General features: G+C 45.2%; 1 protein-coding gene across 1 annotated transcript in view; it reads left to right on the forward strand.

Annotated features, from left to right (window-relative positions):
* The window catches only part of ADCK1 (aarF domain containing kinase 1), a 78,172-nt gene that overhangs the window by 3,974 nt on the left and 59,691 nt on the right, over positions 1-14,507 (forward strand). Inside the window, exon 2 of the mRNA XM_009319412.1 lies at positions 465-548. Coding sequence (XP_009317687.1) covers positions 465-548 — 84 coding nt within the window. The remainder of the gene's footprint in view (positions 1-464; positions 549-14,507) is intronic.

The raw sequence follows: 14,507 nt of genomic DNA on the forward strand, positions 1-14,507 counted from the left end.
TACCCAGACTGAGCTTACTGTGCACCAGTGTGGTTAGGCAGGTTGGAGGTGTGAAGATGAAGCATGGCATAACTGGTGGGGCACAATCAGGGTCTTCATGGCCTGTATAACTAGCAGCAGACTTTATTGTGGAAGCTGACAGAGAATGGGAGTCCGCTGTGCAAGGTGCTGTACAGATATTATGAAAATGCTTTGAGCTTCTCAAATGGAAGATAGTATAGGAGTGCCAAGTGTTGGTTATTTTTAATAGCTATATGTCAATGAGGTCCCTGCACTGCTTTCTATAAATGTTCATTGAAATTTAAATCTTTTCATTTAATTTCTTATGAGTCTGTTACCGTAAACTGCATTGTGGAGCCAAAACTTTGAAGCCTAAGCTACATACGTTCTCCCTAACAGAAGGTTTGTTGTTGTGATCCAAGATAACTGCAGAGCTTGCTCAACATTTCTGGTTTCATTTGCAGACAGCAGTTATCACCTATGACTACCTCACCTCCCTTCGGAGTGTCCCATACGGATCAGAGGAGTATGACTTCCTCAAATCACAGGTAAGTGATAGCACTGGACTGCGTTCCTCGGAAACTGCAAGGCACGGGTGTGTTGCCAAAGCCATTGCTGTAAAGCAAACCATCAAGCTGTCAGCTTAATAATTCGATATGCCTTCTACCAAATTGGTAGCAGCAGAGGCAAACTGTGCTGCATGTTACATAAGATTCTTGCAGGACCTGCATCACCCAATGGAGAAGATCCCTCAGCAAGAGTAGCCTGATGCAACCAGTGCTCCCTTATGTCCATTAGAGATTCAAGTTCTCAGTGTATGGGATAAGATGCATTTAGGCTCTGTCACTGGTTCTCTGCTGCCCAGACTGGTTGTGTGGAGGTCAGCTGCTGGGAGGGGACTGGCAGTGGTTTCTTCAGCAGCTTATTGGTTGGTAATGGCCATAACGTGAAGGCTGAGGGATTTAAGTAAAAGGAGTGTGTTGGAGGAGAAATAATAGGGATGAATCAGGTTTTCAGATCTCTGACGAAATCAGAATCGGGCAAAGAAAGGTACATTTCATTGCAAAACATATTGTTGTGTTTTGATATCGCTAATTAACATGACTAGAAAAAGCATTTCTAGTGAGAAGTAAGATATTGCTCCTCTCAGTCCTGCGCTGCACCTTTCATTCCAGCCTACAGCCCTGCAATACCTTGAGCTGTGAGTGACATTGAGTTTTAGTTGAGTGCACGTGGTGTATGTAGCCAGGGTCTCTCTGCTGTTCCAGCTCAGGGCCTCTTTGGAGTGGGAAATATAGCTTGTGGCGAATTAGGCCAGTCTGCATAGTATGTTTGAAGTAAGGTCTTTAACCTCATTTTTCTTCTTAGTGCATGTAGGATTTAGGCCACTGGTGTGGTTCTAATGCATGGGGTGGTGCTCTCCAGGGACTCTCAGACTGGAGGGACTCTAAAGCTGGAAACAGCGGTGGGCCAGGTAGAAATCAGTGGCATTGGACTCCAGCATGCTTTAGTATTCCTCTGGCAGAAAATCCACATCATCATCAGTATGGTCTTAGAGTATTTGGGATAGTTTGCAGAGAGGCTTCCTTGGGCTTGTTCTCATCCTCTCCTGTCTAAAGATGCTAAGCCATTCTGCTGTAGCGCCTCATCCCAGGTGAGTGGCACTAATGCCCTGGCATAAACTGGAGACAGATGTGTTGGAGTCTGGATCTTCACTTTCCATCTGCCCATGTCTCTGCCCCATGCCTTTGAAACCTGGTTTGCAGAAGAGCTGCTTGTAGCTTTCTTGAGCGACACCCAAGTTATGGAGTTATCAGTGCTGTGGACAGCTTGTCATTTGACAGCAGTTTGCAGCAGCCCTTGCAAATTCCTGACCTTTTGCCATGTCTCTTCATGGCTTCATTAACCTCTGTCACGCAGGTTTTGATGGTTTGTCAATTCATGCCCCAGGCAGCCAGAAAGGGCCCTGTTTGCTGGCGCTGCACAGAGCTGTGCTCTCCCTGCTTGGCAGCCAAGACAAGCTGAGTCAGCCTCTGTGCATGGCAGAGCCAGTGGCAAGCGCAGCACGTCAGCATGACACAAGAGGACTCTGTGGCATGGCCAGCACTAGCCTTTGGCTGCATGAAGAGGAATGAGCTGTGAGACAGAGAGGAGGAAGTAGGTGCAGGCATAGTGTGAGTTAGCAAAACTCGTTGGCATGTGGAGGCCTGTCCTGCTGTTGGCAGGTGTTATGGAGGGCCACCACTGAGTCTGACAGTGACAGCCCTTGTGGGTTCCTCAGCAACATCCCTGTAGTGCTTGTGCTAGCAAAGCATCAGCTTGGCAGCGGAGAATTTTTTGGGTCTGGGCAATTGCATGCCAAACCCTTTATCTCAGCGCAGCTCTAAGTGGATGGCAACCAAGTCTTTACCATCTTGCAGCTCTTTTAACACTGTGGGAGCTGATTTTGTTGGTCTCAGAGTAGCTCAGAATGACTTTTAAGAAGTTCCCCCATTGGAGCTGGTACTAAAGGTTAGTCACTGGACGGGGGCAAGAGGATGTGCATGCCCCTCCCAGGTAAGTGTTGTGTGTGAAAGATACTTATCCAGATGTTGCTTCTGCTTGCCTCTGTTCTGGATAGATCTCTGGTGCTCTCAGCCATTCATTGTACTCTGTTGGCTTTCTGTCCTTCAAGTGAGGCCAGCTTAACCTTCTCTTCATGTGCTGAGAGTTTGGAATTTTCTTTTAAGCATGTGTATGAATTGGTTACTGATTTCCAGCCTCACTTTTGGTGCTGTGCTTAGAGATTCTGTGAGGCAGGGATTTGGTGACCCTGGAACCGCAGATAGTGCTAGCAGGTCTGGGTGCAGCTGCTGTGCCTCTGTTTCTGGTGAGGGGGTGCAGCTGCATGTGTGTCTGGGACGGGCTTGCAGCTGAGAGTAGAAAAACACTTTTTTCTGTGCATCTCCTGGTATTCACCATACTGGTGGGTGCTATTCCAGTGCAAATGATAATGCTTAACTTGTTCTCCACAGATTCCCAGTCAGCCATTAAACTGGAGCCTCTAAATTACCCATGGCCTCAGATGAGAGATGGGAAGCCTCAGTGGCAGCACAGGTCCCTGAGTCTGTTGGGGCCAAACAGGGACATAGCCATTAGGAAACAATTAAATGCAAAGCAGATTAAGAAGGAAATGGATTCCCCAGGGGCTTTTAGCCAGGTTCCCACTTAGCTCCAAAGAATTCTCTTAAATCTTACTCCATTTTTCTGTCTCTCATGGGCTGCTTTTGATGCTAATGCTCTCAGCCACTCAGTTCTCAGCACCTTTTTATAGCCAGCAGATTGGGGGTGTATTTACTACTCTCCATGAGGCAGAAAGCAGTAGCTGGAAATTCACTGTGTGTCCCTGGGGTTGGTTTGCCTCTCTCTGGTTTTCTCCCAGCTAGGAGATACAAGAATCCACCTTCCTGATGGCACTCACAGCACTTCCTCAGCAGCAGTCACGAGAAAAGATGTCTTATCTTTTCCATTCCTGCCCTTGCCTGTAGCAGGGATAAACCTGCTTAAGGTCAGGTTTTATGTCCATCCCAGCGGTTGCTTCATCTCACCACTGGTGGCTGGACCACATAGGTAACTTGATCTTTTTACTGATTTAAGAATCCTTTCCTGGGGTGTCTGCCTTTATCCTGCATATGGTGATAATGCCAGTGTACTGATGTCAAGGCCAGTGGTAGCCATGGTTAGCCCCAAGACATTGTATGTCTGTAGGTCTAGTGTCAGGAGCATTAGGGGAGATATGAGCTTTCTTTACTTCATGTCTATTTCATTAAATGATTCTGGCCATCTTTGCACACATAAGCTTGGACATTTCTTCCCATTTCTGCCCCTGCTTGTACTGTGTCAGAGGAGGAAGGAGGGCAGCCTGCTCAGTGCCATTTCCTTACCTATTGCTTTCTCAGCAAACCATTTTATTCTGTAGAGGGTTGCATTTCTCTGACATTCTTCCGCCTCCTTGAGTGTTTGTCTCCTCAGTTTCAAGTCAGCCTACCCTGTGATGTTTTGAGTGTGCCTCTCATCATAGCACCTGGATGTCTTGGTTGACACTTCCTATATTGCTGTATATAGGGATATATATATATATATATTGGGCTATATCCCAGCTGAAACCAGGACATGCTGGCATCAATTTCTGTTGATCCTGCTGTCCATCAGGAGGTATCTCACAACATGCAGTTTGTTTAAGGGCTGACATCAATGGGCTTCTGAGTTGTTGTCAGTGTAGTAAGAGGATTGCAATGGGTCGGTCATCTTGCAGATTTCGGCACTAGTGGCCGCAGTTGAAAATCTTGAACAGAGCATTTTTTTGTTGTTTTCCTGTGTAAGACAAAAGATTACTGCTGTGAATGTGGATACAGGTATTTTTTTAATGGAGAGGAGCTAGCAAGGAGAGAAGGGATCTGTGGTCAAGGTGTCTTGGGAGATAGTGGGAATCCGTTCTTGAATTAACTTGGCTACAGAATTACTTTGTCAGGGAAAAGTCATTTGGGGAGGTTAATTAACTTTCCTCCTTTTGAGAGCAGAATGAGGATGTTCTCATTCAAACTCCTGGTTATTGGGCTGTCAGTATCTGGGCAAATATTTGGAAGGCGTAACCTTGTGCCATCATTATACAGAATACGGTTTCTTGCTCCTTGGAGGCTATTCCTGGCATTTGTTGTGTTTGCTTCTCATGGTGGGGTGGGTGTTTTCAAAACAAGCTCTCATAGTGAAGTTGTCTGACTGAAGGATCCTGGAAAGAAAATGAGCGAGTATATGTGTGCGTGTGTTTTTAAAAAATAACCGACAGTTTCTGGATAGTTCAGACCAACGAAATAGCCTGTGTCTTTGGACTTTCCTCTTGATTCAGTAACACTGTGTGCCTTAAATAATAGGAAGTTATGTCCTAAAATAGTTTCTTCATGATGGAGGTGGACTGCATCTGCAAAGAGAAATCCCCAGGAGCTCTCCATGGCATTCCTTCAAAAAGGCAACTGTGATTGGGGACTGTGGGCTGTTCTACACCACAGCCAGTGTGTGTGGTGGTGGCTGTCTTTGCCTGTGCTTCAACCTGTGGTGAACTGGAACGAGAAGAAGCAAATGAACTTCCCTAGGAGACACGGAATAGCCATTAGGTGGCAGTGACTTTCTGTCACCAAGCTAAATGGGAACCAGTAATAGAGGTGAAGAGCTTCACAGCCCATCCACAGTCCCTGAGCTCATCATTTTAGGTTGCCCTATTATGTGCTCCCCAGGGTATCGCTTCATCTAAAAGGCATGGTCGACGCTCATGCAGTCTAAAAAAGTTACTAGCAGGGCCAGCTGGTGGCTTGATGACTCTACATTTGAGCACTGCTGTCTAGCAAACTTCCTGCCAACACATAAAGAATGAAAGCTTTGCGCTGAAAACACATAACAAGCTATAAAATAAATCTTATAATTATAAGACACTTCCTTTTCCTCCTTCTGCTTTCTAGAGTGGTGTCAGCTGAACATTATGGCCACAGCATCTCTAGGTTTTAATTTTGTAGCATTAGGAAGGTCCATTTTTTTTGGGATGTGTGCTTATAAAACAGGATGTTCTTCAGTCCTCTGCAGTGATTTATTCAGAGAGATGGGCCATCTCACTGTGACATTTTTGGAGGAGGAAGGAGGAGAGAAGTGAGGGGAAAGAGGCAGTGCCTCATTTATTGCACTTTTTTTCCTAGCTGTGCACCCCTGCCCCTGAAGTGCTTTACTCCAAGAGCATGAGTGTGAGGTGTCAGGCACACCACTTGCCTAAGTGGTCCTGCATCGTTCTTGCACCTCCCCAGCAGGAGTGAAACTGTGTGCCTTGGGAGCATTTAGCCTTCTCTCCTCCAGGTGGGGCTATCCCTTTTCATTTGAATCCCTGAAGACCTCATTACTTTGCTTCCTTATAGCTACTGAAGAGGTGCATAATAGGCAGAGGAATATCTGAAGAACATCTCAACCGGTACAGTGAGGAAACCATTAGGAAGCCCTTGAAGGATGTAGGCTGCAAGGAGCCTGCACCATGAGAAGCACTATAAAAAGAGCAAATGGAAAGTGAAGAAATAATCTTGTTTTATTTAGCGTTTGGACTACGCCTTGAGTCCCAGTGTGAAATGAACACTTGGCAGTGCAAAGGCCAGAGATATGGCAAGAGATGGTATCTTCTTTGAAGAGCTCATGGTTGAGATTTATTTGTTTGCCTAGATTTTCACCCTAGATGTGGGTGGTGCAAATAGATATGCACATAGGATTTCTCAGAGGGTTGAAGGCCTGTGTAAAGCAGGAAGGAAACAAAAAGAAAGCGTGAATTGCTTAGGATGCCACTATAAGTAACTCAAGGCTGGTCCCATTGACTTTGGATCAGGCCCTAAGAAGGGATGTTTTCTTAATGAAGGACTGTGTAGCCTCGAACTACTGGCCAGTTTATATGACTTGGTTGTGGGAGACCACCTGTAAAATCAGTAGAGCTGACAGGTAGGCAGTGCTTTACCTATTTTAAAAATAGGAAGACAGCTGGCATGAGAATTTAAATAATCTTATCTGAGACGAGGAAAAAATAGATACATAAAAGATTCATTTGGGGATAGAGACACATCAGTACTTGCAATGGCAAACTGTGTTTCTCAGTTTTGTTTGTCCTTTGAGTCCTTAACAAGGCCCATATTGTGGATTCTGTTCCCTTTTCTAAGGTTACTGTAGTGAGCTTGCAATGAAACACCAGCTTGAAGGACCCCAAATTAGGAGTACAGAGATGTAAAAACAGGAGTGAAAAGACTGGTGTAGCGTGCAAAGGATATTTCACATATCAGGCCAGGCTGGAATTTCAGAGCAGGATTGAATACTGTAGATTTGCTCTGCTAAACCAGTGACCTTATCACATTCTCCCCAAAGAGTATCTGATAAAAGAATGTGCTAGAGGGTAGCACATGATTATCTTACCTGTCAAGCCAGTGTCTTCATTTAGTCTGTTAAGTCAGTGTTGAGGGAATTGCTGTGGTGGGTGGTGTCTTGCAAACACTTCTCTGGACTTCTTGGCAACATTGAAGGCGTCTTAGTGGGTTCCAGGCAAACACTTTTACCTATGTGGGGACCATCCTGTTTACATACTTGAGGGAAGGGTGTCTCTGAAGGGAACTCTGCTGTCTTCCTCCATCTGGTGCCCCAGGGCCAGACAGGACTCTGCCAGGCTGAGGAAGCCCTGGGGACTAGGAAGAAAGGAAGTTATGTTTCTCTTGAGTTGGAGCAGTTGCTGATTTAGTGTAGGAACGAAACAAAATGTAAAGTTCAGTACCAGGTTTGGAAGCTACTCTTCACTTTATTGACTAGGGTGTTCAGGTGACCTCCTAGAAATCTGCTGATGTGAGCACGTGTCTGCATTTTTGTACATCTGGACAGGCACATCTGTCTGCCTGCAGACGTGTGCCTGTGTGTTCAGGGTGTGAGTGCTTCTGTTGAAATAGCCACTTCCAAGACAGAGTCAAAAGTTCAAAGATGGCTTTGGAGGAGTGAATCCAAGATGGCAATCACATTCACTGCTACCTTAGTTAAGCCTACTTTTGGTCCCATAGAATTAGTTTGGGGTTTCTTTTTTTTTGTTGTTGTTGTTTTCGGTTTTTTTAACTTGAGAGTCCTGTCTCAGTGGCTGCAAATTCCGCTGATAGTGCACTATTCAGAGCAGCTTGCTGCTCCTTCTTCTGCAGCAGCATCATCTTGGCAGGTCTGACACCAGTAACAACTTGTTTTTGTCAGTGTACTGAGCTGATGTGACTTGGAAGGGGCCCACAGGGAGCAGATAAACATAGTGACAAGGGTCATCTTTATACAGCCTCCACTCTGTTCATAGCTTCACTTTAACAATGAATCTGCCTGTGAGCCTGCACATATACACACATGCACAGTGCTTTATGAAACATCTCCTGCCAAGCCTGGATCCATTTACTGTCTTGCCAGCTTTGCTGAATTTAGAGGTAAATTCACTGAAAAGGTCACTAGCAGAATTGCTTTTCAAAAAAACCCCCAGCTCCTAAAATGTCTTTACTGCCCCTGCAGTCTCTGTTTGAAAATGTACTTGTTTTGAGTTGCCTGTGAACTCTGTAACTGTGCAGCCTGTTTGTTATTGTAGGGTTGCACTGAACACAAGATGGCTTTTGCAGGATTGCTGAAGGGCAGCAGGCTTTGCACTCCCATTTGTTTATCGTAGGACTGTTGTGTGAAGAGAAGTAGGGAAGATACACTTTCCTCCTTTGGGCCCTTTCCTTTGGGTTCACAGTCAGGCAGCACAGCTAGGCATTTCCAGAGCCCAGCAGGAGCTGTTTCATCTCTGGAATGCTCTGGTATCACCTGTTCTGTCTCTCCTTTTCCTCTCCAGGACAGCTTCCCTGCTTCTGTTGCTGAAGTTTTACTGTGGCAGTCTGAATTGGGAATTATTCACTGCCAATATACGGAGTGGTGATCCTTGACTGGGGAACATTGTTAGAAAGAAATGATGGCTCTTGAGCGATGGGGAGTGAGAAACTCCACTGGCCCCAGAGGTCACAGGCTAGGGATTGAGTCAGTACCAGGAGTGAGGGTGATGTTTGATTCTTTTAAACCTATGTTTTGATTTTAGGGTAGCAAGTGCTTGGTAATCTGGCTGAGGACTGAGCAAAATGGAGGCAGAAGCAGCTTCACGCATGCACCTCTCCTGGTATATCCCCATCTGAATGCATGCAGCTTCCCTCGCTAGCCCTGCACAGCTGAGCTCTCTGTTCACTCACGCTGCCATCCTGTACCAGGCCTGAATCAGCTTCCTGCCCTCCTGATTCTCCTGCAGCCTGCCCCAGCTGTGCCCATAGCTCTCCCCTTACTGCTCCCCACTGACGCCTCAGCCCTGGCTGCCACCTCCCTGGCCCCCGCCATGCTGCTGTCAGATTGGGTACAGACTTACCCTACCACGTCTTACATTCATTAGCAACGCATGTGGCAAAGATTTGCCACAATCTTAGTTTTCTGAGAAAATTGAGACCCAGGCACTGGGTGGATTCATCGCCAGCCCCAGACAGGACTGCTTTTCCAGGCTGTGGCTTTGCACACCTGTGTCAATGGCAGCTGAGCCAGCAGGTTTCCCCTTCCCAGTCCCTTTCTGGAGTAGGATTCCCAGCACTGGCAGAGCTTGGCCCTCACCTGGAGAGACGAGCTCCACAGTATGCGTGCCTTAGCTTCGTTCCTGGAAATCTCACTCCAGAAACAGTCAGATGTCAGGTTCTGTAACGTGCTGAAATCCGATGAGCTCACAGCCCAAGGAATTCTTCTATTTACAAACAGCCTAGAAACCCATTATATTTCATATTAGTATTGAAAGACTAACGCAGGCATGTGGTTTTTATTTGAAGGATACTAAGTTTAAAGCAAGCAACAACAAAGAAGTCAAGCTCTGTCTTTTTGCAAAATCTTTGAAATGGTGGGACGTATGTGTAGCTAATGAAGGAAGGTTCCTTTAAATATTTTTAAGAAGTGTTCGCTGCTTGTAATTGTTGGACGTATGTGTAGTAAATTAAAGAAGAAGATATGTATAGATAAGAGCACTTCCCCACACAGCCCCCATCCCAGTGGCAGATGCCCCTCCTTCCACCTGCATTGCTGAACAAATTTCATCTTGAGAGGGGAAATGAATTCTCAATTGCAACATGCCTAGTAATTAACTGCACTGTAGTTCTGATGTGCAGTGCTGTCACCCACCATCGGGTGGGAGTGGAAAAGGCACTGCATTTTGTTGATGGTTGAACATTTGTTTTCCTCGTCATTTTGACACCAGAGGTAATTGCCATTCCTGAAATATTCTCTCGCTACCGTTACAAAGCAACTGTTAGGGACAAATTAATTATGAAGAATCTTGTTATGACAGATTAATAGGCCAACAGAGGAGATTTCTTTTTCTTCTTTCAGGCAACTGAATAGTAAAAACTAACAGCTCCCGTATAACTGCTAGAAACATGTGCTTCTCTGTAAGCCAACACATATTTTGTTGGAAATGGGGGATTTGCAAAACTAGGACTAGAGTATAGAGTGGGTTTCCAAGCTTGCTTTTACTGAGCTTTTGGTTTCCCAATATCATGTGCCAAAATGAGCTTGAGTCTGGGCATTGCCATATGGAGGGGAGGTCTTCATGGTTGGTATTGGACCAATGCCTTCTGTCTGGGTCATGGTTGAGCAGTATCATGAAGGCTTGGAAGTAAGGAATGCTGGACTTGTGGATTTGATGGATTTTAGAACAAGACATAAAGTCATTATCCGGACTGCCTTATGGCCACTAAGGGTTCCCTGTGTTAGGGAGGTCAGATCTGATGTGCTGGTTGAGTTCCAAGTGGCCAATGATGTTCTGCCTGCCTTTGTCCCCCTGGAAGTTGGAGACTACCTGCCCCAAATTATTCTTGAGGGGTGCTCTCTGGGAACTGTTGTGATGTGGCCCATAGATGGCTGCCTTCCTGTAGTGGAGGTGATTGAGGCACCCTGCCTCCCTGTGACTGAAGCGTTCTGTCAAAGCCCAGGGGAGGAGGAGTTTGAAATACCTGGATTGCTCATGGCTGTGTTTAGAAGCTCACCCAACTTACGTGTAGTCAGGACAGCAATTTATGTGGGCTTGGTAACTGTGCTTTCAAAGAGGCAGTTAGATACGTATCTCATAGCTGACTGGCTACTATGGGATGCTGGTGAATCCCAGGTGCTGATGAGCCCACGATTAAAAAGGAGTCTATTTTAGGCTCCAGAATAGACATAATCTTGATTTAAATAAGCCTACTGGAGGAGGCCTGTTCACATTCTCAGCTTTACCTTCTTTGAAATCCCACTCAAGTTGTCAGGCAGGTGTTTAAACAGAGTTCATCACCTCCAGCCCAGTGCTTGTACACTCTGTCCCCGGCCAGGAAAGGAACACATCCTCTGTGGTAATCAATGCACGGTGCCCTTTCGTGCCATGATCTTAATGAGAGGACAGTGAAGCTCCACCCTCTTCCAGAGACCAAACCAAGATCACGTTTATCCCATTTTCCATCTTCTCCTGCCTGCGGACATCAGCTCCCTGTTTCACTGTGACTTCATCCTTCTTCATGGGATTTCTGTATCTCTGTGTGGAGTATGCAAATGCTTTAATAAAATAATTATATGAGGCTAGAAGTTATAGATAGCATTACTTTTGGATTACTAGCATCTGATTTCTTTTCATTGCTTTGCTTCACACCCATCTTGTATAGTGCTAATTCTCTACGGTCCTTTTTGGCGTGCAGATTTTGTCTTTGGACTATCCACAGTGATTGTATTTTGCCACCAAGGGCTGATTCTTTGGAGGAGCTTTGTCTGTATTATTTTTCTATCAGGTTTTGTACTGATTGCCTTTGTGATAGGCCTTTTGTCTTGAGTTTACTATTTACCTTCTAGTCAACATTAGAAATCGGCTGTCTTTGACTGGCGTGTTGATGGAGATTGTCTCTTGCCTATTATCTCCACTGCAGTGTCATCTTTGTTTTCTCTTGTCCAGTGTTAGCCTCTTACACCAGGTTCTCCCCCTTTTGACAAAGGCACTTTGACTTTTGCTCACGTGAGATTCAAACTGAAACCTCTGGATTCCTAGATGGCGCTTTCTTTTTTAAATTGTGGCAAACACTGCCCGATTTGCAGTTTTTTCTACAAAGAAGTTGTAACTGGGTAGTGATGGACCAGGCTTTCCTTACCCTGCCCCTTGGGATACTTGCATAGGTGATCTGTGGTAATCAGCATCTCATATATTAAGAAAAAATCCACCCTAGATTTCCACCTGATAAAGCCCATTTCCTGCTATTTGTAGTTGCTTCTCTGGAAGGGTGGGGGATAAGGGTAGGGATATTCCTTCACAGGCAACTGAGCAGGTATCTATTTTATAATTTCCTAGGCTGAACCACTCTCAAAGACTATTGACTGGTCACTTTGATCCTGGATGGGATAGGTAACCTGGAAGTGGAGGCTTTCTGCTCCTTTTCTTCTTGGCTCAACTCCCCATGCACTGATAATTTTTCCTGTTGCAAACAATTGCTTGTAAATAAAATAATGGCTGACAGTGAGTCTGCAGGTAGAGGGACACTCCGTTTTCTTAGAATTAGAATGAGACAAGACGTCCAACAGCTTTACTGACTGTTTTACTCTAGGTTCTTATAATATGTTTGACATTTACAAATGCAGCATCCCTGCCTTGTGGATGCTCATTAATTTCTTAGATGAGAGGGAAAACTCAACAACTGGCAATGGAAAGGGCAAAATGTTGAATATGTAATTGCATATAAGATGATCTCAGTTTTATTCCCTTCACAACCTTGGTGAGCCACAGCCAAGTGCAGGGGAGACACATACAATATTGTTCATTGTGATACCAGCTGCAATAAAGGCAATTGCCTCTGGTACTGCTGGGGGTAATTCCTTCTTCTTATTGTGGGAGCAAAAGTAATCTAGTCTGGATAATGAATAACCAACATGCGGCCTCACCTGGGCTCTCCTTTTGTTCATCTCAGTGTGGTGCCATGTCAAATATTCATATGTTTTACCTTATTAAACTGCTGTCTCATGCTATTTTTAAGTGGCACCCTCAAAGCCAATATAGATTCTCTCTGTTGTTTGTGTTCCTAGCAGCCGTAAGGATTCAGTAGACTAAATGCTACCTTCACTTGCACCCACATAAGCCCATTTTTCCAAATTCTGCTTCCACTGGCACCTGCACAAACCTGTTGTTTTCAGTGCGAAAGCAAAGGAGTGGCTGCAAGGAAGGATCTGACCTTCTAATTGCAGTTTAACAAGTCTATTGATTGTTCTTGAATCAGAAGAGACACCAGCTCAGTCTCCCATAGTGGTGACATTGCTGGGATGCTAATAGACACCAGCTGCCTTTCTTGGTGTGGAGCTGTGTGGTGTTAACTGGTTGAAAAAGCTGGAGTAATTTTTTTATATATATATATATATATTTATTTCACTGAAGTCAGCAACTCTGCCTGATACCCAGAAGGGAACAGGCCTGCTGAGTAACGGGGACATTTCTTTGTGGCTTTTTTTTTTTTTTTTTTTTTCAACACAGGCACTTTTTAAAGTAGAACTGTACTTTGCTGTTGATGATGACTTACTGGCACTGCAGCCACTCTCTATCTGTTGGATGTAGTGCTATGACAGTCACTGCACTTTTTTGGAATTGACAGCATAATCCCATGGTTGTTATCTTTCCTGACTTCCTTGTCAATCCAATTTAATCACACTTCTAGGTATTTCATGTGTTGTCTCTCTCCTCTTCAGGCATCCTGTTCCTATGGGAAGAGGTCTGTACTTTAAAGGTCAGCGCTTCTCAGATTAAAGAAAGGGAAAGGAATCTGCCTCTGTCAGTTTGGTAAGGGAATGTATTGAGATCTCTAGAGAAACTGCAGTGGGATCCCTTCTTTCTGGGTTCTGTGACCAAGCTAAATGCTGGTGCCCATCTGCGTGGCTGTAAGAGGAGGAGCCTGCTTGCTCTGCTCCCCTGGCTGTTGGAGTGACCTGCCAGGAGAGAAGTTGCATATGTACAAGGGGGAGAAGCTGCTGTTGTACAGTTTAATCGCCTGACATTGACTCAGATAGGTCCTGACTGGAGGTCAGCTGTGACGTGCAGCTGGTAGGGTGGGATTCAGCTGTTGGGAAGAGAAAAATGTCAGCCCAGATTCTTTGGCGTTGACAAAGTGGATGTGATGATTTCTTCCCTCTAGCTGCAACGGCTGCCTCTGCGCTTCCTTCTTCCCTGCACACCCACACTGTGAGAGTAGACTGTGTGAAGCTACCCTGTCTTGACCCTCAGCTGCTGAACTAGATGAAACTTAGCTGAGCTTTCTCCATCTTTCCTTCTGTGCTTGGGCCATGCATCCTGATAAACCTCACCTTTCAGTGTGTCTTTCAGTGTATCTTCTGTCTGCCGGTGCTTCCTGTGGACTCCATGGCTTTTCCAGCTCCATTTTATGGCAGGATGTGGTGTGGGGACTAAGGGAAAAGACTATCAGATGTCCATCCTCATCTCTGCTGCTAGGATCCTTCACTTTGCTTTGAAGGCCAGAAATATTCAGCATTGAACAGATTCCCTTGATACTCATTTCATCTCATCTTCCACCTCTTCACTAACGTTAGTAACACCCTGTATGTTTCCCTTCCCGTTTACAGTGTCTGACCTCTTGAGTAGTTGGAAAATGTTACCAGGTCAGCCTTCTTCGCACCATCTGGTTTTATTATTGAGGACAAATCATGAAACTCTTTCTCATTTATACCATACTGGTTCATCTGTCTTGCAGTAGCTCCTGATGTACTTTTCCTTGTTTGTTTTGCTCTCTCTACTCTGTCTGGGACTTCAGATCTTTTTTTAAGTGACAAGACCATCTCTACACCCCTCTCCCCGATGCAAAGCCTCCCTATGCATAGCCATAACTGTATGAGCTTCAGTGACAACTAATTCCTACTGTGGCCTTGTTTGA

This window comes from Pygoscelis adeliae, unplaced genomic scaffold (assembly GCF_000699105.1).
Source record: "Pygoscelis adeliae isolate BGI_AS28 unplaced genomic scaffold, ASM69910v1 Scaffold71, whole genome shotgun sequence".
NCBI lineage: Eukaryota > Metazoa > Chordata > Aves > Sphenisciformes > Spheniscidae > Pygoscelis > Pygoscelis adeliae.